Source organism: Podarcis liolepis, assembly GCF_965112155.1.
Source record: "Podarcis liolepis genome assembly, chromosome: 14".
Lineage (NCBI taxonomy): Eukaryota > Metazoa > Chordata > Lepidosauria > Squamata > Lacertidae > Podarcis > Podarcis liolepis.
Window position 1 is genome coordinate 40634936 of NC_139569.1, and position 24824 is coordinate 40659759.

The 24824-nt window shown below is 40.2% G+C and overlaps 2 protein-coding genes across 2 annotated transcripts in view; both read left to right on the forward strand.

Annotated features, from left to right (window-relative positions):
- Positions 1 to 24824, forward strand: part of LOC310693470 (NAD(P) transhydrogenase, mitochondrial-like) — a 963907-nt gene that overhangs the window by 317240 nt on the left and 621843 nt on the right. The window lies entirely within an intron of this gene.
- Positions 1 to 24824, forward strand: part of SECISBP2L (SECIS binding protein 2 like) — a 42793-nt gene that overhangs the window by 2161 nt on the left and 15808 nt on the right. The window contains exons 2-11 of the mRNA XM_083475645.1: positions 15562 to 15740; positions 16648 to 16972; positions 19209 to 19344; positions 20165 to 20388; positions 20477 to 20501; positions 21035 to 21150; positions 21437 to 21568; positions 22610 to 22693; positions 23426 to 23593; positions 24398 to 24539. Of these exons, the coding sequence (XP_083331771.1) occupies positions 15562 to 15740; positions 16648 to 16972; positions 19209 to 19344; positions 20165 to 20388; positions 20477 to 20501; positions 21035 to 21150; positions 21437 to 21568; positions 22610 to 22693; positions 23426 to 23593; positions 24398 to 24539 (1531 nt within the window). The remainder of the gene's footprint in view (positions 1 to 15561; positions 15741 to 16647; positions 16973 to 19208; positions 19345 to 20164; positions 20389 to 20476; positions 20502 to 21034; positions 21151 to 21436; positions 21569 to 22609; positions 22694 to 23425; positions 23594 to 24397; positions 24540 to 24824) is intronic.

Here is a 24824-nt window from a genome sequence, read left to right on the forward strand (position 1 = left end):
CCTTGCTTAAGATAAACCAAACTCTGGAGTCTCTGACAAAACAGACTACAGAGAATACACTAAAATTAACAGAAATTTCAGCAAGATTAAACCAGAATACAGAATCTATAAATAAATTGGTGGAGGAAAACGCCACTACGCGTCAAATTGCGGAAGACGCCAAAGCTACTGCGGGAGAGACACAGGAGAAATTAGAGCCGATCGCCAAGAAGGTCTATGAGCATGATGCAACCTTGGCCTTGTGGGAGTTACAGAGGAAAGAGAGAAATTTAAAAATAAGATTGATCCCGGAGAATGAAGGAGACAACCTTGTGGAATATTTGACACGGGAGTTTGTGGATTGTTGGGAACTCCAGGAAGACGAATTCAAAATTACGACTGCCTTTAGATTGGGTAAGAAACAAAACAGAAAGACTCCGAGAGACTGCTTGATTACACTCAGATCCAAGGAGGAAAGAGACAAAATATTGGGACTACACTTTGAAAAGGCCTTGCAGATTGGAAACTCAGCTGCACAGATCTTTAAAGACATCCCAAAATATTTTCTGGACTTAAGAAACTTCTACAAGGACTTAGCCCTTTTATTAAAGAAAAACGCTATTCGTTTCAGGTGGGAATTCCCACAAGGGCTGTCATTTGACTTTAAGGGAAACAAGGTGAAAATAAAGACAATTCAAGATAAAGACAAATTTTTGGCAAGATACCAGGAGGACTTACAGAAGGGGACTGTTGACGTACTTGCAGAACAGAGGAGAGCATTGGATATCCTGAATCTCTCGTTTGGACAAAAACCACTACCATCAGAAGAAGAGCAACAACTTGGAGCTGTTGGAGGAGCCTTAGAAAAATAACAAGATGGCTCTGCAATTCCTCAGTTGGAATTGTAATGGGCTCAATGGGCCTTTGAAGAGAAGACAAGTATTTCATATATTGAATAGAGAACAATTGGACTTGATATGCTTACAAGAAACTCACATAACCAGAGCCCACAGGAGATTACTTTCAAATAAAAGGCTAGGACAAGAATTTATTTCATCAGACAAAGTTAAGAAGAGAGGAGTTGTAATATATGTGAAGGAGAAATGGGCTCCAAAAATGATATTTAAAGATGAACAAGGGAGATATCTGGCTGTGGAGATACAAGTACAAGGAGAAAAATTCTTAGTTGTTGGAATTTATGCACCAAATGAAGGCAAATCCGACTTCTTTAAGAGACTTCATGAAACTTTGATGGACTATCTGGACTACAATATGATAATTATGGGAGACATGAATGGCGTGGTCTCCACTAATATGGACAAGGCACAAAGACTTACAGTCACCAAGGAAGGGAGACTCCCTAAGACTTTTTTCGAAATGACTGAAAATATGGACTTGATAGATATTTGGAGAACAAGGAACCCTCTGGAGAGAGAGGGAACCTTTTTCTCCCAAGCAATGATGACCTGGACCAGAATCGATCAAATCTGGGTTACTAGTGGAATGGCTCCGAAGATCAAGAAAGTGGAAATCTGCCTAAAAACTTGCTCCGACCATAACGCCGTGAAGATGGAGATGAAACTTACAATAACTGGTCAATTTAGATGGAGAATGAATGACACCCTCTTTCGAGATAAGGAGATTCTCACGAAGGCCCAAAAGACCCTAAAAGACTATTTTGAAATAAATTTGAGGACCGACGTGGAGAAAAGAGTGATCTGGGACGCAAGTAAAGCGGTGATGAGAGGATTTTTGATTCAACAAAACTCAATAAAGAGGAAAAAACAAAATGAGAAAAAAGAGAAGATTCTGGAAATGATAAAGGAAGGAGAGAGGAAATTAAGAACAAAACCAAAGTCTCAGGACATTTTAAGAGAGATCAAATTATACCAAACACAATATATGGAATTGATGAACCAAGAGATTGAATGGAAGATAAGGCAAATGAAGCAAAAGACTTTTGAATCAGCAAATAAATGTGGCAAACTTTTGGCATGGCAATTGAAGAAAAGGCAGAAACTAAATACAGTTACAAGCCTAGAGGTGGATGGAAAGAACATATCCAAACCCAATGAAATTAGAAATTGCTTTTTAAGCTATTTTAAAAAACTTTACACCCAAGGCCCGCAAAATGAAGAAGATATAGACAAATTCCTCGGAAAATATGGACTACAAAACATCTCTCATCAAAGCAAGATGGACTTGAACCAGAGAATCTCAGAACAAGAGATAGAGGCTGCCATTCAGAATATGCAACTGGGCAAATCTCCAGGACCAGATGGACTGACTTCCAGATACTACAAATCGCTGAAGGAATGGTTGACTCAACCATTAAGAGAAGTTTGTAACGAGATCCTTGAGGGAAAAAAGGCACCTGAATCGTGGAAAGAGGCATATATTTCACTCATACCAAAGTCAGAGACTGAAAAGACCCAACTTAAGAACTACCGCCCAATATCCCTGCTTAATGTGGATTACAAAATTTTTGCAGACATTTTGGCAAAAAGATTTAAAAGAGTTTTGATGGAGAAGATCCATAAAGACCAAGCAGGCTTTCTCCCTAAAAGGCATCTAGCAGACAATGTAAGGAATGTAATAGATATTTTGGAGAAGTTAGAGGTGAATATAAACACCAAGGCAGTATTGATCTTTGTGGATGCGGAGAAGGCCTTTGATAATATCTCTTGGAGTTTTATGAGGAAGAATCTTCATGGGATGGGGGTAGGTCAGGGCTTTGAGAATGGTATGGCTGCAATATACTCTGAACAAAAAGCCAAACTGATTGTAAACAATGTTGTGACTGAGGAACTTAAGATAGAAAAAGGAACACGACAGGGGTGCCCGATTTCCCCACTACTTTTTATTTCAGTTCTGGAGGTGTTGCTGAATATGATAAGAAATGACCAGCAGGTCAATGGTGTGCAGGTCGGAGCTAAACATTATAAGTTAAGAGCGTTCGCAGATGACCTAGTATTGACTTTGCAAGAGCCAAACACTAGTACGAAAAGGGTTTTAGAAATAATACAACAGTTTGGCCAGGTAGCTGGATTTAAGTTGAACAAGCAAAAAACCAAAGTTTTAGGGAAAAACCTAACAGATATGGAAAAGGAGAAATTTCAAGAGGAAACAGGTTTGACTGTGGTCAAGAAGGTTAAATACCTAGGGGTTTATTTAACATCTAAGAATCAGAATTTGTATAAGGACAACTATGAAAAATGCTGGTCAGAAATTAAAAAAGACTTAGAAATATGGTCAAATTTGAAACTGTCAATGTTAGGCCGAATTGCAGTAATTAAAATGAATGTATTGCCTAGAATGTTATTTTTGTTTCAGACCTTGCAGATTATTGATAAGATGGAATGTTTTAAGAGGTGGCACAAAGATATCTCGAAATTTGTCTGGCAGGGCAAAAAGCCCCGAATTAAATTTAAAATATTGACAGATGTTAAGGAAAGAGGGGGTTTTGCCCTGCCGGACCTAAAATTGTACTATGAGGCAGCAGCTTTTTGCTGGCTCAAAGAATGGATGCTCCTCGAGAACACGGACATCTTGGATCTGGAAGGTTTCAATAATACTTTTGGTTGGCATGCATATCTTTGGTATGGTAAAGTTAACAGTGCCTTTAAAAATCACATTGTCAGAAAAGCATTGTTTAATGTTTGGATAAGATATAAAGATCTATTGGAAAACAAAACCCCTAGATGGGTGTCGCCAGTGGAGGCTAAAGCAGTGAAGAAACTCAATATGGAGGTCGGATGGCCGAAGTATTGGGAAATTTTAGAACAGGATGGAGATAAGTTTAAACTACAAAGTCAGGAGAAATTGAAGCATAAAGTAGAAAATTGGTTCCAATACCGCCAAATAATGGAATTTTTTAAACAGGACAGGAAAGTCGGTTTCCAGGTGGAAAAATCAAAATTAGAAACTGAACTGTTAGAACCCAACACTAAGAATTTATCTAGAATGTACAACTTGTTGTTGAAATGGAATACACAGGATGAAACAGTTAAATCGGCAATGATTAAGTGGGCTCAGGATGTTGGACACAATATTATGTCAGCTGACTGGGAATGGTTATGGAACACCGGTATAAAATTTACGGCATGTAATGCCTTAAAGGAAAACATTATGAAAATGGTATACAGGTGGTACATGACCCCAGTCAAGCTGGCAAAAATCTATCATTTGCCCGATAACAAATGTTGGAAGTGTAAAGAGACTGAAGGTACCTTTTATCACCTTTGGTGGACATGCCCGAAGATTAAGGCCTTCTGGGAAACGATCTATAATGAAATGAAAAAGGTACTTAAATGTACCTTTCCTAAAAAACCAGAGGCCTTTCTCTTGGGCATTGTCGGCCAACTGGTGACAAAGAAAGATAGAGCTTTTTTCATGTATGCTACAACAGCAGCAAGAATACTCATCGCAAAGTATTGGAAGACACAAGATTTACCCACTTTGGAAGAATGGCAGATGAAAGTGATGGACTATATGACACTGGCCGAGATGACAGGCAGAATCCGTGATCAACGAAAAGAGACGGTGGAAGAAGAATGGAGAAAATTCAAAAGCTACCTTAAGGACTACTATAAACTTAACGAATGCTAAAATGTCGTGGTTTTCAGAGACAAAGGGGTACAGGGATATAAGGTTAGACTATAAAAGAGGACTAAGATGATTGAGATTGGAAAGTAACAATTGGGAGTTGCTAGTTGAACTACGGACATTGGGATGCAGAGAGGGGGGGTATGGGGAAGTCCAAGAAAAGAGGTTTATGAAAATATGTTTGAAACTATACGTGTATGTTTGTCATTTTTAATGTTTGTTTGTTTTTCTTAAAAATGTTGTAAAACCAATAAAAATTTTATAAAAAAAAAAAAAAAAAATAGATTGTTTCCTCTCCCCCCCCCCCGCAATCTAAATTCTGCAGCAAGGAATCTAAATTCTGGAGCAAGAAAGCAAAGGCAAAGCTAGCAGGCGTTGAACATGGGCCACTGGTGTTATGGGTGTGGGGGTTGTTGAAGATTAAATCGCCAGCTATTGCTAGCTGAATGGTGCTGGTTTCCGTAGCAGTAATACATTAAAGTACGCTTCTGTATGGTATTGTGGTTAGTGTCGAACTGAGACTTAAGAGTTCAAAACCCCACTTAGCCGTGAAACTCCCTTTATGACCTTGGGCCCACTGCCTCTCTCAGGCTAGCTTACCTCACTGGGAATTTGTGAGGACAAAATTAGCTCCATGGATAGAAATTTCAGGGCTTCAAGACACTTTTGCTATGCATTGTTTCAGTAACTCCTAAAACATTTCTGCATGACACTCCAGTATTTTTCTTATTGCAAAGTACTGGGAAGGCTGCCCAAGGATGGAAGAATATAGTGGCTTGTCTAATGCCACCTAGTGAATTTTGAACTGGGAACTTATTTTCTGTGCTTTATTGGTGGGAAGGGAAGGATGATAATGCTGACAAATTATCAAATTTCCAGTCTTGGCAGGAAAGACCTGGATTAGCAAATATAGTAGAACTTGGCTATAGTCTTGCAATGCGAAAAGGAATGAGGTCAGAAGGAGGAATGGGACAGAAAGTGCATCTCTCCCCAGTTGTTTTTTGAGGCTAAAATCATTGTCAGTGACTGACTTGAGGGTTGGATATCCTTCACATACTCCTCAAAGTAGACGTAATTTTCCAATAAAACTGGACACCTATCAGCAATGGGTATTTCTTCGCCTCACTCTTCACACACCTCTTTCCAGTTTGAGGCAAGTGGCTTTTAGAGCGAGAGAGATTTGTCCCTGAGAATTTCAGGTATTACTGTACTTCTTAGAGGGAAAACTATATGTAACTCACATTTACATGTAAATGAAGCACCAACAAACTTGATTAAAAGTGAAAGGCTTTGATTTTGAGTTGAGGGAGTGTCTACTTAAACCTTTCCTTACCAGCTGATTCTTATATCAATATTGTGCTTCTCTCCTCCAGCCCCATCCCTTCCCCTCCTCAGGGTTCCAAAATATCAACATATGTCTGGAATTCTTTGCAGGGAGAACAGCTGGTAGAGTGGAAAAACAGTTGGAAGGAGAAGAGTTAAACATCCCTTGCTTAAAATTGCTGCCTCTTAAAGTTGCTTGATTTAAAACACCACCACTACCACCATTGGGGCTTCATTGCACACACTTATTTGTTTTGTTTGTAATGTTTAATTTGACCCATTGGCAGAGTTTAAACACATTGTGGATGCATTCAGACAGCTTTTAAAATTAAGAGATTAAACATTTTGCCTTTGTAACAACAACCTAGTTGCATTTTTAAGCTAGTAATCTGTACACAACCATAGTTTCCCATTTCACATGAACTAGGAAAATGAACTGGAAACCATGGTTAGAGATTTCCTAGTTTATCAGCCATGCCATGGAGAGGCTTTCTAAGTGGGCATGGTTTGTACATATTGCAGCATATTTAGCCAAGATAAACTGAAGCAGCCCACTGACACTTGCAAGATAAGAGTTTAAACTTCTGTCCGCAGAAGGTATCCTCTTTATAAAATTGTCTGACTAATATCAATCTCTTCAGTTTATTATCACTATCATTATTTTTAATTACCTGCACTTCACCCTAAGGTCACAGGACAAGTTATAAAAAAAACAGTGCTAAAAACAGTTTAAAACAAAATCACAAAAATAAGGTGGGTCCTAAAAATACAGATGTCATGTACCAAAAACCAGGATAAAGAGGTGTGTTTTCACCTCTTTATTCACCAAAATTGTGTAATGAGGATGCCGGATGAATCTCTGTGGGGAAGAAGTTCCAAAACCTAGAGCCTACTACAGAGAAAGCCCTCTTAAACCACCTCCCCTGAGCTCCTGTGGAACAATCAAGAGGGCCCCCTCCGCTGATCCTAAAACTGGTGGAGGTCTGTAGGAAAGATACAGTATTTCAGGTATTGGGGGGTGGGGGCTGAGTCAATTAAGGGCTTTAAACACTTGTAATTGCCTTCAGAAACAAACTGGAAACTAGTGCAGCTGTTTTAAAATGGGTTCAGTGAGATCTAAGTCCAGAATCCCAGCTAGGAATTTGGCTGCTGTATTTTGGACCAGCTGAAGTTTGAGTCTTCAAGGGCAGCCCCACCTAAAGCACACTGCAATCATCCAATCTGACCTGGGATAGCTCAGTTGGTACAGCATGAGACTCTTACTCTCAAGATCATGGTTTTGAGCCCCACACTGGGCAGAAAGATTCCTGCATTGTAGGGGGTTGAACTAGATGACCCGTGGGGTCCCTTTCAACTCTACAGTGCAGGACCCATACCCAATACAGCCAGCCTAGATGTCAGACCCCAGATCTATGATCTGACCTAATATTAGGCAGCAGCATATGTTCCTAAATGCGACTTTCTACCCAAAACAACAAAGTTGGTTGGGTCTGATCATTGCTGCTGTTATTTAAAGATATGACTGTTTGGGGTTACATATCTTTTGTTTTTAACAGGTCTTTTGTGTTGCCTGTAGTTTCCATGAATATTTTTTAAAATTGTTTCTGAAGGGAGAATGGTTACTAAACCACAGACATCACTCTTGTTGAGCAATCTGTTGTGGGTTAATTAGTAGGAATTGTAATTTAGCCTTCAGGTGACTTCATGAAATGGTTACTTCCTTGTTGCATTCTTCCATTACAGTGGTACCTCCATGTACTACCATTACAGTGGTTAAGTACTTAATTCATTCCGGAGGTCCGTTCTTAACCTGAAACTGTTCTTAACCTGAAGCACCACTTTAGCTAATGGGGCCTCCTGCTGCTGCCATGCCACCAGAGCATGATTTCTGTTCTCATCCTGAAGCAAAGTTCTTAACCTGAAGCACTATTTCTGGGTTAGCGGAGTCTGTAACCTGAAGTGTATGTAACCTTAAGCGTATGTAACCCGAGGTACCACTGTATATTCCTGTGTCTTTAGTTCTTTGCAGCCAGCCATTATCTGGATTTTAGTAACTAGGCATGGATAGCTGTAGAAGAGGAAGAAGCTCCAGACGACTTCAAGATAAAATAATAATAATTATTAGGTTCAAGGATAAGGTCTCATTCAAAGGAGTGGTAGAGCCACTTGCTTGCAAAAGGCCTCACCTTCACTCCCCAGTGTTTCTAGACGAGACATGGAAAGGCTTCTCTAAAACCCCGAGGGGTTATTGCCAGTCAGCATAGACAGTAGTAAGCTAGATAGACCAATGTCTGACTTGGTTAAAGACAAAATAAAAAATTCCTTCCAGTAGCACCTTAAAGACCAACTAAGTTAGTTCTTGGTATGAGCTTTCGTGTGCATGCACACTTCTTCAGATACACAGTGTGTATCTGAAGAAGTGTGCATGCACACGAAAGCTCATACCAAGAACTAACTTAGTTGGTCTTTAAGGTGCTACTGGAAGGAATTTTTTATTTTGACTATGGCAGACCAACACGGCTACCTATCTACTATTGGTTAAAGACAGTTTTTCTGTGTTCCTTTAACATTTGCCTGACATTTTTCTTAAGGGGACGAGAAGGTGTGGGTGGGCATTGTGGGTTTTAGTCCTCTTAGTCATATGCTGCATAGTATTGTGCCAGGCAGTAGGCACATGCCTTCACAAGATATCGGTGTTAGAAACTCGGATATATAAGCTAGGTGCCAAATGGCTCCTTAAAGCAGGTTTACAGTTGCCAAATAACAAAATTAGGAAACAGATTGCAAAAAGTAGCTTGGTATCCTACCTTGTATCATGCTTCACTTCAAAACAACTTGTTCTGTGCTTGAACCAATTGCACGATATGTTCCTTATGCTGCCACGTTGATTTAAAGGCATCACATTAAGACAAGTTATGACTTAGCATGAATGCAGGGTCTCCAAGAGAGTAGATTGGGGCCATTTTGCTCCTCCCTAGTCACTCTGCTACTGCACTGATGTGTGAACTAGGCCATTGTCTAATCTTAGTAGCTCCTTTTCTTGGGAAGTATCTGTTCTAATGTAGAGTAAGCCTTGGCCTTTATGAAGTCATGGAGGTACAAATCAAGGTTGGCTAAGATAGGCTCTTACAGTTTTATAATGCAGTTGTTTCTAGTAGTAAGTTTGAAACTCTTTAAAATGGACTTGGGTTGTGATAGGGAAGGAGGAGTTGCATTTTGTTAATCCAAATGTAATCCAGATATAGACTCAGTTACTAAACATCATAGTTGTATCATTAAAAATAAAACACATGATTTATTAAAAAAATATTTTTATAAATAAGGATTGATCATTAAAAGTCTTCCAGTATTGGATCCTTGTTACCTGGGAGGTTCATGCCCAAGTAATTGTAGGATTGAAACCTTACAATCCAAACATAAGCATTTTTATACAGATGCAAATCCCTGTGGTCAGTAGGAATTGTTCCTGTTAATTGTACATAGGATTGCATCCTATCCTAATGATGTTTGGCCTTGTTTAGAAGCTAAGTAATATATTACTTTATATGAGCTGTTCTTCATGTATTACTTGTACCCTCATGTAGTTTATAGGGAGACCTCTTGGAAGTTGTATTAATTAAGCATAGTCAGTAGAGCATGAGACTCTTAATTTCATGGTCATGGGTTCAAGTCCCACGTTGGGGGAAATGATTCCTGCATTGCAGGGGGTTGGACTAGATGACCCTTGTGTCTCCTTCCAACTCTGCAATTCTATAATTCTATAAACACAGTGTAGGAGTAAGGAATTAAATATGAAAGTTATGAGTAGGTGTTCACGTGAACAGGTTGTTCAGTACTTAATGAAAGTACTTAGCATTTATAAAATGATAGTCCTACTGCCCACTCATGTTACCTTGTTTTAAAGCTTATCTGTTTGAATAAAGCTAAGACACAAACAATAGAAGCTCTAAGATTGCACATGACATGTCATGTGCAATCTTAGAGCTTCCATTGTTTGTGTGTCCACCTATCAAAGATGTCATACTGGCAGTATTGAGTTTGTAAAAGCATTTCACCCAATGTGTTCATTGAATATTGATTTGTAGATTTGTAGATACAGTATTCCCAACTAAGGGTTGCATGCCTTAGTATACCCATTTCCTGATCGGAATTTGCTTTGTCTTGTGCAGTGGCGTAGCGTGGGTTGTCAGCACCCGGGGCAAGGCAAGTAATTTGCGCCCCCTAACTCGTGGATTTGCGCCTCCTAACCCGTGGATTTGCGCCCCCTAACCCTAACCCCCAGATGTTGCGCCCGGTGCGGCCGGCACCCCCTGCACCCCCCACGCTACGCCACTGGTCTTGTGTATCTTCAAAAAAACAGCCATTCATTAGTCTAACATGCAAGCAAATGAAACAGTTTGTATGATCCTTTTTAAAACAGATAAATGATGCATGTTAATCTGAATCCGTAAGATGTTCTGTTTGGCAGTTGAGCTGGAACAGATAATAAAAAGTGGTGTGAGTTTTCCAGACAAAATGTAATAGGAACATTTTGTGCTGCTTTAAATGGAGATCTGATTTAGCATGTATACTTGACTTGCATTTAGTAAACAATATCTGATCCCGTCCCAGTAACCAAAAGTAGTTTGACTGAAACATATGATATGAGAAAAATGTCAAAACAATCGAGTTGTTTTAAATGTCCTATTCAAAGCATTACTTAGAAATTTATATTTAGAAATACTCCAATGAAAATGTTAAGACATAGCTCAATAGCATACATTCCCCTTAAGCTATTTAGATTTTAATAACACATTACTATTCATTTACCGTATTTTTCGCCCCATAGGACGCACCGCTTTGCGCCGGGTTCCGGAGGGTTGCGCAGAGCTTCCTGAAGCCTGTATTCGCCCCATAGGACGCACACACATTTCCCCTTCATTTTTGGAGGGGGGAAAGTGCGTCCTATAGGGCAAAAAATACGGTACTCAGAAGTAAGCCACATTGAGTTCTAGAGTGCTAGCTCCGTAGTAAGTCTGTTTAAGATTCCAGCCTAAGGGAGAAAAAGGAAGATGCTGAAAATTAACATATACTAATTTTAGCATGCCTGGACTTCTGCTTGCATAAGTGTTTGCTTTCCAGTGAGAGTCTCCTGAAAAATAAAAGTTTGCTTTTAAACAGTACTACTACTACTACATTGGTTCCATTTGCCTAATGTAACTTGTATTACATTAATGCACAAGCAGTCCTAAAAGTGGAGAAATTACTACCCCATCATTGATTAAAAAGTAAGATTTTTCAGACAGAACTTTGCATAAAATGCTCCTGCTATCTTCTAGTCAACCAGCATATTTCCCATTCCTTAAGATTGCATTGAATAATCTAACTATAGCCACATCTGTTTTTGTGTTTACAAAGCGACTCTTAAAATAGGCAAAGTGTAAGTTCTTAATATGCTTGTTACTACATATTCTCAATTTTAAAACTGACCAATTTTTTTTCTTCAAATTGCCGAAAGATAAAAGGTCACTATTATAACTAGGCTGCTTCTTTTTCCAGCTGTTAGCCAGTATAAAACCCAACATTATTTTGAATTTGAAACATAATATGTAAGCATCTGCCTTGTGTTAATTACACAAAGTGCCTTCAGCCGACAGCACTATTCTGCTTAGAAGGACAGCATGGGTTCTGTTTTAATGGGTAATATTGAACGTCTGTTACAGGTTTTTTGTATATTGTAGTCTAAAGATTAAACACAGTGCTGTAACTATAAGACAAAGTTTACCAGTCTGTTCCTGCTAGTGTCATCTTCTGTCGCTGCAGCTGCTAAATAATACAGTAGCCTTTATATTGAAAACAAAGGTGGCTTTATGTTAAATATCTTGGAAGAAATGTAATGGTCAGTGGGAAACATATATAATGAGCTATTGCATACATTCTGTAAAATTAAACTGAAAGCTTGGGTAAGTCTTAAAATCCTGTGCTTTGAAAGAAAATAGCTAACACAAACAATAGAATATGTAAGTACTGATGGTTGTATTTATATAGTGTCACCAGTGTGCATGTTCCTTTAGAGCAGAAAGAGGTTCCTGTGTAATCCATACTCTGATAGAAGTGGAAACAATAGACAGATTGTTATTTGCAAATGGCTTAATATAGAGGCTCTGAAATCAAAAGCCAAACTTAATTCAAACTAAACCTGAATAAGAAAACAATACACTAATTACTGGTAATCTTATATCCTGCTGTTTTACTCAAAGGTGGGTTTGGATTATGAATTATTATTAAATATATTTATGTAGTCACCATTTATTGTGTGGCTTGCAACAAAATACTAAACACATAATACAGTGGTACCTTGGTTTGCATACGTCTTGGTTTGCATACATTTTGGATTACAAACACGTCAAACCCGGAAGTGCGTGTCCCTGTTTGCAACCTTTTTTGGGATTACAACCCCCCCTTTTTTTATTACAAACATATTTTTTGGGGAGGCCCCATTGGCAAAAGCACGCCTTGGATTACAACCTGTTTTGGTTTACAAACGGACCTCCGGAACAGATTATGGTTGTAAACCAAGATAGCACTATATACAATAACCAATAAAACAAGAAACCTCAAAAAAACTTACTTGCGTTGAGGCAGCATGAAATAATTTACATCCCTGTTCTAAAACAGTTTAAAAGTTTGGGTGAACAAAAGGGACTTCAGTTGGCACTGAAAATACCACAAAGTCTCTGTATGACCATCTTTGGGGAGGCTGTTCCATAGCTGAGATGCCACTAATCAAAAGTCCCTTTCCTTGGTACCCCCCTGATTTGCTTTGCCTGCTGAAGCTACCCAGAGGAAGGCCTCAAAAGCAATATTAAGCTTCAGGTTGGCATGTGTAGGAAAAGGCAATTGGTACTTTAAATTGGGACTAGATTATTTTTGCAGGAAAGAATTGAAGGAGGCCTTGAGTTTAAGCACTCCTCCTCCTCTGGTATGGACACAAGTGGCCGTAAAGCTTTCTCTTCTCTTTTAGTTTAACCACTAGGTTATCTGAACTATGGTTTGTTGAAATAAGGTGTGTGTGTGTGTGTGTGTGTGTGTGTGCGCGTGTGTGTGTGCGCGCGCACACACACACACACACACGGCAACAAATGGCTCCTTAAACCAAGGTAGTCGCCAAAACAGAATATCTAGTTGCCATTTTGGGGCAAGACATCTGTAAAGTTTTTTTTTTAAAAAAATGACTGTCTATGATTGATTATAACAGCATGAGTTTGACCAAACTGCGGGAGGCAGTGGAAGACAGAAGTGCCTGGCGTGCTCTGGTCCATGGGGTCATGAAGAGTCGGACACAACTAAACAACAACAATGACTGATTATCTGTTAAATATCTGGCTAGTTCAGATGACAACCTAGGGCAGTGGTGGCCAAACTTGGCCCTCCAGCTCTTTCGGGACTACAATTCCTATCATCCCTGACCACTGGTCCTGTTAGCTAGGGATGATGGGAGTTGTAGTCACAAAAACAGCTGGAGGGCCAAGTTTGGCCATCACTGACATAGAGCTAGGTTAAGAACTTTGTGAACTTAAATAAAAGTCACTTGATCCAGGGACAGTCCATATATCAGCCTATTCCTCCCTCTTCTTAATGATGACACAGACCATTCATAATGTAAGAATATTCTTACATTACTGTGAGCAGGGCAGTGGGGTGGGGTAAGTGAAGACAAACTACAACAATTAACTGTAATGTCGTTCACTGCTCCTGTTCAGGCTGCACAGAAAAAGCATTTTGGTTCCTGAAATTCATTCTAATTCTGCAGATAAAATATAACTGATAGAATTCTGCAGGATGTGGTATTAGTGTGTGAAAACAGTCAAGATCCAATTATTCCCAGGCATGCACCTCCAGATGGTGGAGATGTCTGGCGCCGCTATCCTGGCACCCAGGTATTTTCACTTGGTTGCAAGTGGCCAATAGGCAGGTGCAAAATGTGCCTGGCTAACTTCGAACACTGCTTCAAACCATAGGTTATAGCTTTGTCTCAATTAACCATAATTACGATTAAGGTGTGAATGTCATGACCAGTTGCAGTGAATCTAAAACAGAAGCAAAAGCTTCCAAACTCATTGCAGTTGTACCAGGAGAGGAAAGTGGGCTTGACTTGTTGAGAGTATAATGGCTGCATCGGGTATCATAGCTAATAGCTTTCCTTTGGGAGGGTAACTTATCTTCTGCAGGTTTTAAAAAAATAAAATAAATACTTTGTCAGATTTGTTTCTTACTAGTATATTTCCTCTAGTAGACTCTTGACCCAGACTCTTGACTCTTGATTGAAGTGCATAACATTGGAAATCAGTTTTCTATTTATTTGAAATACATTATTTTGCCCAACAGTTATCCCCTGATTCTAGGAAGTGTGGGGTACTAGTTATAGCTCAATCTTTTGCAAATGTGTTTGGAAGTAAGTTATATTTTGTTCAGTGGAACTTGTTGGGGTTTTTTTAGAAAAGGGTGCATAAGATTGACGTTTCACCTATCAACAATAAGTGATTATTCATACTTGAATAGACCCACCGAAAGCAATAAACTTAAAGTAACATTTTTCTTGGGGGTGTAACTCATTCCATCCTCATTTAGATTGATCACATACAATGCTCTAAATGAGTGATGGCCAAACTTGGCCCTCCAGCTGTTTTTGGACTACAACTCCCATCATCCCTAGCTAACAGGACCAGTGGTCAGGGATGATGGGAATTGTAGTGCAAAAACAGCTGGAGGGCCAAGTTTGGCCATCACTGCTCTAAACAGTATCTCCTATGCTTCGTTCTAGCATAAAATTTCATGTATTTACTGCAGATAAATGTGTGGCACAAAACATGACTGTCTTTGTTTTCCTATTTTGTAATGTGCATTCTTCAGAAGACTGAACTTAGGTCTGTTGTGCATGTTTCCTTGGGTGGCATAGTTGTTTGCATAGTTGTCACCTCCTCTCTGGTTACTGCTCTGGTGCTTTAGATAAGGGATATACCATATTTTTTGCTCTATTGGACACAGTTTTTCCTCTCCAAAAATTGAGGGGACATGTGTGTGCGTCCTATAGAGCGAATGCAGGCTTGTACCATAGCCACGCGCAACCCTTCCGGCAGGGAGAGGCTGCGTGGGGCTATGGCTTCTTTAGCCTCACGCAGCCTCTCCCAGGCTGCACGGGGCTAAAGGGGAAGCCAAAACAGCGAACGGGATCCATCCCGCTCGCTGCCTTGCCTTCTTCCATAGCTGCGCACAACCCCTCTGGCAGGGAGAGGTTGTGTGCAGCCTGTACGCTGCTCTTTGGGGCTGGTGGGGGGGAAAATATTTTTTTCCTTGATTTCCCCCCCTAAAAACTGGGTGCGCCCTATGGTCCGGTGCGCCCTATGGTGCGAAAAATACGGTATTTCCTGCACATGGAACTAGAATAAATTGTGTGTGTCAGTGTATGTAGTATTCTACCAGCTTTGGGATTGCTGATCTTAAATGCAAGTAATTTTGCTTGAATAATTTTGACTGGGGAAATGTAACATGGTAAACCTAATGAAAATACAGCCCTAGTGGCTATGACATACCGTACTTAAGTACTGGCAGCCCAGAAAATACTCTAGTTTATGTTCCCTAACATGTTAACATGTTTCTTTCTCTTCCCTTAAGAATGTGAAACTGTCTGCTGAAGTAGAACCATTCATTCCTCAGAAGAAGGGTCCGGATTCACTTATGATGTCTATGGCGTTACCTACTGACAGTGGAGGAGTTAATGGCGTGGAACCAGCTCCTATTCCTAGCTACCTGATTACTTGCTACCCATTTGTTCAGGAAAACCAGTCCAATAGGTAATTAAATATATTCTGTGACTAAATGAATGAACGTAAATATTTTCTGCATCTGCCATTTAGTTTTCTGTGTTCCCTAAAATACTGGTAAGCTTTCACACTAAACTTCAGCACTTAAAGCTGAAATTTTGTGCATGTTTTCTTGGGTGTAAGCTGTTCCAAACTTAGTGACACTTGCTTCTGGGTAAACATGTGAGGATTAGATTGCATGTTAGTTGAATAATATGGTTGTAGAAGGAACTTATTTGCTTTCTCTCCAGGTTTGTTTGTTTTTTAACCATTCGGAAAAATAATCTATTTTTTGTGTCTCCTGAATGAAAGGTAGTGAGGCTCAGACCTTCAAGCCACCTCTTAAATTTGCTATCTGTTAGAGCAGCGAAATTAGCTTCATGCCACTTCCAAAATGAGGCAGTGGCCTCCATTTGCTGCCTTCTTTGCATAGTTGCTGAGGCAGAAAACTGCTCATATTTTCACCGAGCATAGGACTATGATGAACCCTCTGGAAACATCATGTAATTCAGGTCTCCCTTTGATGTTTAAGGCTGCAGTTGTAATCCCATTTACATGGAAGTAAGCACCATTAATTCAGCAGAATTTAATTCTGAATGGACACTGTGAGGACTTGGCTATAATTTTACCTGTAAAAACATAGGACTCCAATGCTAGTATAGCACTCAATATCTCACAATAGTGTAATACTTAGCTTGTGCAGTACAGTTTGGTGCAATTAGTTCCTCATCCCTAGACCTGGACAGCCATGTGAACACAGTGGGGAAATGTATGTGGGATGGACAGCGCTTAGCACTTGCAAAATCTTTCTTTTTGGTTTTAAAGGAAAGAAGCGGTGCTGGTGGACTGTTGCACACTTAACCATTCAGAAAGTGCATTATTCTCTTCCTCTCCACAGGCAACTTCCGCTGTATAACAATGAGATCAGATGGCAGCAGCCCAACCCAAACCCTGCTGGTCCATACCTTGCTTATCCCATTATTTCTGCCCAGCCACCTGTGTCTGCTGAATACACGTATTACCAATTGATGCCAGCACCATGTGCCCAGGTCATGGGCTTTTATCATCCTTTTCCAGCCCCTTACTCAGCACCCTTCCAGACAACAAGTGCCATAAATACAGTCACAGCAGAATGCACGGATCGCCCAACCCAACCCAACCAGGTCTTTTCATTATGTAGTCAGCAGAGTAGAAGCTCCAACAGGGGACCAGCTGTGCAAAAAGTAAGTCCATTTAGCAAGCAACATAATTGAAGGATGAATGGCTAGTTTGGAATATATCGGTGAAGTATATGTTTGTCAATACAGTCCAGCCTCGGTCCTCGAACGCCTCCATTTTGGAACGTTTTGGCTCCCGGATGCCGAAAACCTGGAAGTAAATGCTCCAGTTTGTGAACGTTTTTCTGAAGCTGAACGTCCGACGCAGCTTCCTCTTGAGTGCAGGAAGCTCCTGCAGCCAGTTGGAAGCCGCACCTTGGTTGTTGAACATTTCGGAAGCTGAACGGGCTTCTGGAACGGATTACATTCGACAACCAGGGTTTGACTGTATCCCTACCATTGTTGTAAAACACGATACTGGAAATGAAAATCCTTTAAAAAAAATATTTTACACCAGAAACAGAAGAATCTAGGAAATATTTTTGTACAGAGAATAAACTTTTTGAATTCTGCATGCCGTATTGGGGCTGCATAGAGCACAACCTCTCACTTGTTCCCTTCCTCGGTCTGCTTATGCCAGGCATGGCCAAACTTGGCCCTCCAGTTGTTTGGGGACTACAGTTCCCATAATCCCTGACCCCTGGTCCTGTTAGCTAGGGATCATGGGAGTTGTAGTCCCAAAACAGCTGGAGGGCAAGGTTTGGCCATGCCTGGTTTATGCAATTGGGCATGCACAAAAGCCCAAGCCTAGGTGTTGTGTGATTCAAGACCTTTTCACATGTAGACACACCTATAACATAGTTTTTATCTGATACAGGTATCAAAACTAACAAAAGTTAAGACAAGTACTCCATATAAAATGCACCTTTATAAAAGACAAAATAAATTTTTTTTTATTGTTACCTGCTTAGGTTTTGAGGATAAAGCAGTTTGAAAAAAATAAAGGACATCCTTAGTTTATTTTGCCAGCAGAATATGGTGGTTACTTGAGCTTTCTAAAAAATAGTCTTCCAATATATTTTGCTATATCTAGTGCACACAGTTCCTATTGAATTCAGTATGTTCTACACATGTGCAGTTGGAGGCAAGAGTGTAACCACAATGTACACATCTGTTGCCTAGAGTAATGTAATGCTCACTGTTTTATTTTTTAAAAAGTGGTGCAGTATCAGCCTAATTTCATTTTTGCTGTTTCTGAAGTGCTGTGGCAAGATTGTAGTGTTGAACTCGATACATTTTAAAAACCTTTACCCTCCCTTCTTGAAAATCATGAATACCTCTAGCTCACATCCATGCAAACATGAATAGGTGTCATATTTATATACAGTGGTACCTCTGGTTGCGCACGGGATCCATTCCGGAGCTCCGGTCAGATCCCGAGGAATTCGCAACTGAAGGTACCTGTTCTGCACATGCGCACAACACGGTAGAGCGCTTCTGTGCATGTGCGCGCGATGAAACCTGGAAAAATACTTCCGGGTTTGCCGCGTGCGTAACCCGAAAGATACACAACCAGAGGTGTGCATATTCAGAGGTACCACTGTACTTGCTTTTGAAATTTTATTTTTAAATGTGTTAAATGACAGTTCTTAAAAAAACACAGGCAGCCATACGGATGTAATATTTTTAAAAACTCTTAAAAGCCACCATAATAGTAAATTGCTGCTTTTGGCAAATTAATTCCAAAAGGAATTAATAGTGTTTAAGTGCTGCCTAACCTCTGCTTAAGATGTATTAAAAGCAGTTAATTTATCCATTTGAGTTACCCTTAATACTGTCTTCCATACTTCCAAGAATGATAGAATTCTGGACTATGTCCAATTCTTAATTATCATACTTGGACACCTACCAAAAGGTTCTCAATACATTTTTAAAAATCACACTTAACAGTTATACTTCAGTAAAGCACTGTTACTGAAATGTCAGAATTTCAGCAGCTTGACATGCTAGGCTTGGGTTCCAAACACGTTGCAGTAGCTGGGACATCAGAAGTGTGAATGTACCTAATGTAGAAATCGTAGTTTATTAGTTATCAGTACAGATAGATGAAAGCTGCTTAGCAAAATATGAAAGATCTTTAAACAATGGACTGTACTTGGTACTCATTATTTATTCATTGTTTTGTATGGAACATACGTTGATTTTTTGTTAAAGTGCTGATTGATCTAAGGTTAGTTTCCAAATGTTTGCGGATAATATTCAATAATCTTCTGTGGTTATTTTATATGAAAATTGTCTTTCCTAAACCAAGTCCTCTGGCTTACAAAATAAATCTCTTTCCTTGGCTAATCATTTTAAACAGCAACAGCCTCCACAGATACACATAAAAAGCAAAAGGCCTCCAGTGAAAAGTGTTGCTATCCAGAAAGAGACCAGTGCGTCGGGCCCTGAGAGCAGACCTAAAATTGTACTCTTGGTGGATGCTTGTCAGCAAACAGGTACAGTAATATTCTATGCTTAAATGAAATTTCCTTGTACCTGAAAAGGTCCTTGTACAAAGCTTATATAGGAATATCTGTGATGGAAGTATTGGGTGTTCCTCCCATTCTGAGATGATATCTACCTTGGCCCCTGGGCAAGTTTACATTGGCTATTAGGCATCATTCAGGTGTTGTATCTCCCTTCTTTACCACTAATATTTCTGTCTTTTTAAGTCAAATTTTATTCAGTTATTTTCTCAGAACATTGTCTTATGAACATAATCACAACTGACAGTATATTACTACTTTCAGTCTAGCTGTCCAAGTCCAAAAATGGTCCAGTGAAGACTAACTATGCTGAATGGTCACAGAATGCTGACCAGGGCAGAGTGGGAATGGAAAATGAGGAAGAAGGAATAGGGTCTTAAAAACAAGCATAATTAACTAGAATCTGGGACATTTCCCACACAACATAGCAACAGCTGATCTTGTTTGTTTTTATCATTTTGTATTTTAAATGTGCTGTTTTAGTTTGTGTAACACTCCTTGAGTCCCATTGTAGGGGGAAAGTGGATATAAAAAAAAATAGATACCATCCATTGCCTATCTTGCACTTTAGAAACTCAAGCACCAAGGCTGTAGAAGGAAGGGGAAATTATTGCCATCTGCACCTGTAACAAAACTCTCTGGCAATGGGTTGTTCTAGATAGCTATCTAGAATGCCTGATAATTCTATTACTATTGTGACAGCTCTTCCTAACTGCTTGCATGTGGAAGAAGACTAGGATGCTCCAAAGCACTGTTGGTTCTTAGTAATCCCACTTGCCTTGCCTTGCAGACTTTCCATCGGAGATCGCAAGCAAATCACTGTCAGAGAGTGTGAGCGCCATGCACTGGAAACCAAAAACCAGACGGCGGCGAACCTCCCACCCTGTGGAATCCTCTAGTGAGCAAGGGGCTAGCGAAGCAGACATTGATAGTGACAGTGGTTATTGCAGTCCTAAACACAGCAACCAGGCTGCTGGTGTGACCTCAAGGAGCACAGAATCTGCTGCATCAAATGTAGGTAAACGCCTGAAGTGTTTAAAAGGGATGAAGATGGCACAAAATAAGCAAAATCTTAAAATCTCTTCTTTTTTAAAATTTTCAGATGATGGAACCATCAATACATCCAGGTAACTTTCATATATAGAGAGATCAAAAAATCTCAAGCATTCAAGCTTTTTTTGCCAACATTCTTTCCCTAACAGCATCAATAAACCACCTTTTTTTCTATTGTCCTTCCGTCTGATACATATGCCAGGCCTGAGGTGAAACTTAAGCTCCATAAGAAATGCATATAAGGCTTCATTTTTAATTGTGCATTCCTTACTTCTTACGTTAACACAATGCAAGTAACTTACAGTAAAGGAACAAATAAATGTTCGTTTAGAAAGAAAACATGTTGTACTTGGCAGACAATGGGAGTAATAGCTATAACAAGCCCCTTTCATTCAAAATTATCTGATGTGAACCATTAGAACAGGTAAAACTACTGAAAACAGGAACTAATTTTACAGGGTATATATACACAGAGCTAGATTTTGCACCTAGCTATCTCTCCTTATATGTATAACTTTCAGTACTGTTGGAGAATGGATGCATTTTTTTAACACTTTGTTTTTCATACATGGAGTATTTCCTTAAATGTATGCGGTGTTTATTTCAGGAGCCGTCAGTTGGGCAAGTGTCAGTTCCCAAGCAACTCAGAAAAAGCCTTGGATAGAGAGAACACCAGTTTTCTCAAGAGGTGGACGGCAACCTGAGCAGTGTAGTAACTCACAGGTAACCTTTTACTATGAAAACCCTAAACTTAGTGTAAGTTTTGCAGGTTAAGCAGGGCTGTACATCAGTTTCTTTAAAAGACGAAAGCTACTGTAGAAAGCAGGTAAAACTGGCAGACTTGTACCATACATTGATTCAGTGCTATAGAGGGCATTTGGGGACATCATTAAAGGGCATATGAGATTTATAACCATTTAGTCATGATAAGAGTTATTTCATGATAGAGTTGGGAAAAGTACCAGTCCATAATATGTTTTGGGTTGTTGTTTTTTTAATGCACGTGTAGCCTGCCTTTAGATGTAGGGGACATAGCACATCGTCAGAGAGAAGACAGAACTTGCAGAAGAAACACGAGAAGCCTATAACCATAAACCAATCAAACAGAACCGAGCCAAGTCCTGAGCCCCTCTATTTTGAGGTAACTTTTTTATTCATTCATTCATAGTAATTGTCACACAAAACCCTCACTGAAATTTTTGAGTGGACGATGGCGGCCTTGTAATCGGCTTATCATGTTTTGTCAGCTCCACTCCACCCTGTCTGCCTCTGGAAGAAGCAAACCATAAGGATTTGCTCAGTGTTACTTGCAAATCTTGTGGTTTCTTTCTTTCTAAACAAACAATGTGTAGAAGCCAAGATTTGTTCCTCGCTTGCCATTTGCTGTTTGTTTGGAAGAAGCAACCTGTGGTTACTGGTTCACACATAATCCTAAGCCAAGTTTCATGGTTTGTTTCTCCTGGAGGCAGGCAGAGCTGAACCCATGAACCCATGCTCCATGCACCAGCACACTGTTCAGAGTGAGCCTTGGTTTTATTTTTGACCGTGGATTATTGAAGTATATGGGGAACCTTGGGGCGCAAGGCAGAATGCCACCCTCCAGGTCTCTCTATCTCCCACTTTGGCCTTGCTTCCTCCTTGAGCATTTTTGCCTGGCTCGCTTGTGTCACTGGACTCATTAAGCTTCTTGCTTGCTTGGATGCCAAACAAAGAGGGATTGGGGAGTGGGAGTGTGGAAATTATTGTACAAAGGTACAAATGACACCTGTTGCTCTTCCCTTTTCTGCTTCTGGCACTACCCTCTACTATCAGGCGGCCCCTGAAAGACTGCCCAGGAAGACCTGTGGCCCTCGGGTTCCCAACACCAGGATTATTATTATGTTCAAAGAAGGCTGTTTTTGTCTCGTACATAATAAGCATGCTCATTTTGAAAGCATATAAACTTGCCTTTCAAATTTCGTTGTCACTTTTTAGTGTGTCCTAGCATCTTGCTGTCAGCATCTTCCCTTCTCTAATTGTTGCATGATGAGTGTCTCATGATTGGGCAGGTTATTCTTTTTTAAGCATTGCAGAGTGGCATCTGCTAACTTCTGCTAATGGCTTAAGTGAGGCCTTGGTGCCTAGTAGAGATAGAGCCATGCAAACTTAATTCATTTCAAATCCTCCCAATATTTTTATTTAGGATGAAGACGAATTTCCAGAGTTAAACAGTGAAAATGGAAATTCCAAGGGTGGTAATATGCAGCTGAAACATGCCCCTAAAGTGGTAAGAGGCTTTTATAATGTAAATAGTATTTTGATTTAAATTAGCTGGTTTTCTTTGCTAGATATTGTGATTGACTATTGATAATGCAGCAGCAGTGAATGCTTCTATTCTGTGGGGGTGGAGAAAAAGAGAATGTGCTGGAACGAGGTGCAGAATTCAGTTTCATAAGAATATTTGCTTTTAAAGAAGGAAGCATGTTTCTAGCCCTTTATGGCTTGGATTATATGCCCGAAAGTGTGAGCAATGTCTGCTGAAATCTCAAAAGCCAGAGGTGTGGAGGGAGCTTCAACACCTTGCATAGCTCGTTATTCTAGTCATGACTGGAGTAATAATTGGAATAACTAATGCAAAATAGAAGAGTACTGTCCCCCCCCCCCTCCATGTGCATATACCAGCAGCAAGTAAAAAGATCCAGCCTTTCTGGAGTAAATCATTCATGCTAGTAATATTTTGAGTCTCTAGATTATTTATGAGTTGCCTTTTTCATGTGACCTAAAAGCCATTGCTAGAGGACTGCATCTGCCAAATCAAATAATTGCTTAGAATTAACTGAGATACTGCTTAAATAAAGCACTCTGACCACTTAGGGAGTCTTATATGAGTGTACTAAGCTGTGTGCTGATACAGTTGAGGTAGTTTGAGAAACAAGGTCAATTTGGGCAAGTTTGTGATGAGCTATGCTTTCTGTTGTAACACCTTTAAATCTGTGCTTTCCCTCCTTGTTCACCCTAGTTGGATGGTTTACCTGAAAATTCTCCAATCAATATTGTACAGACTCCAATTCCAATCACCACATCTGTTCCTAAACGGGCAAAAAGTCAAAAGAAGAAAGCCCTAGCAGCAGCACTGGCTACAGCTCAAGAGTATTCAGAAATTAGCATGGAGCAGAGAAAACTCCAGGTCTGTTCTTTTTTACGTTATAATCATGATTGGCTGCATATTTAAATCAGGGACAGCCACCTGGAAGCCTCCAGCCCTGGGTACAATCGCCAAAGCAATCATAATCACCAAAGGAGCCCTAGTGAACTTACCAAAAAGTTCATACAGTCATACCTCGTGTCACAGCCGCTTCAGGTTGCGTCTTCTCGGGTTGCAGACTGCTGAAACCCCGAAGTACCGGAACGGGTTACTTCTGGGTTTTGGTCGCCGCGTATGCACAAAAGCGCTAAATCGCGCTTTGCGCACATGCAGATGCGACAAATCACAACTCGTGCGTGCGCAGACGTGGGTTGCGAGCGCTGCGGGTTGCGAATGTGCATCCCGCATGGATCACATTCGCAACCCGAGCGTCCACTGTACAGCTTCACTTGCAAGAAGAATGTTCAAGTTGTAATATTTCCTAGAATTACATCTCTCCTCCTAGGTTTTGTATGTACTTCCTTGGCTGTTGCTTGTAAGCCCAAAAACATTATTGCTATATTGAACCAACAGTATCTTCTAGCACCCCACCCTCAGGAAAACAGATTAAACACCAAGATCAGGCATCCCCAACCTTCGGCCCTCCAGATGTTTTGGACTACAATTCCCATCTCCCTGACCACTGGTCCTGTTAGCTAGGGATCATGGGAGTTGTAGGCCAAAACATCTGGAGGGCCGCAGGTTGGGGGGTGCCTGACCAAGATCATGGGGAAGTTTATAATGCCTGGTTTAAGTTATGCCTCTGGTCACTGGGGGTGAACTGTACTACTTTTATTCTGATTATAGGAAGCAGTTTCAAAAGCAGCTGGAAAGAAGAGCAAAACACCTGTGCAGTTGGACTTGGGGGATATGCTAGCTGCTCTTGAAAAACAGCAGCAAGCTATGAAAGCTCGCCAGATCACAAATACCAGGCCCCTTTCTTACACAGGTGGGTACATCTCACTTGGCTGGTTTTTATAGCTACTCGTTTCTCAGCCATTTTCCACCTAAGGCTAACCTGTGGCCCTCCAAAATCTGTCCCAACCAGTGTGCCAAATGGTCGTGGATGATCAGAGTACATTTTTGTTATTCAGTAAATGTACCATTCTGTGTGATGAATAAAGTCAGGTTGGTTTGCGTATGTAATATTATATGTCAGTGTGGCTTATTATAGTTATAAAAAAGTATAGAATACAATAATGCATTAAAACCAGTACAACAACAACAATTTATT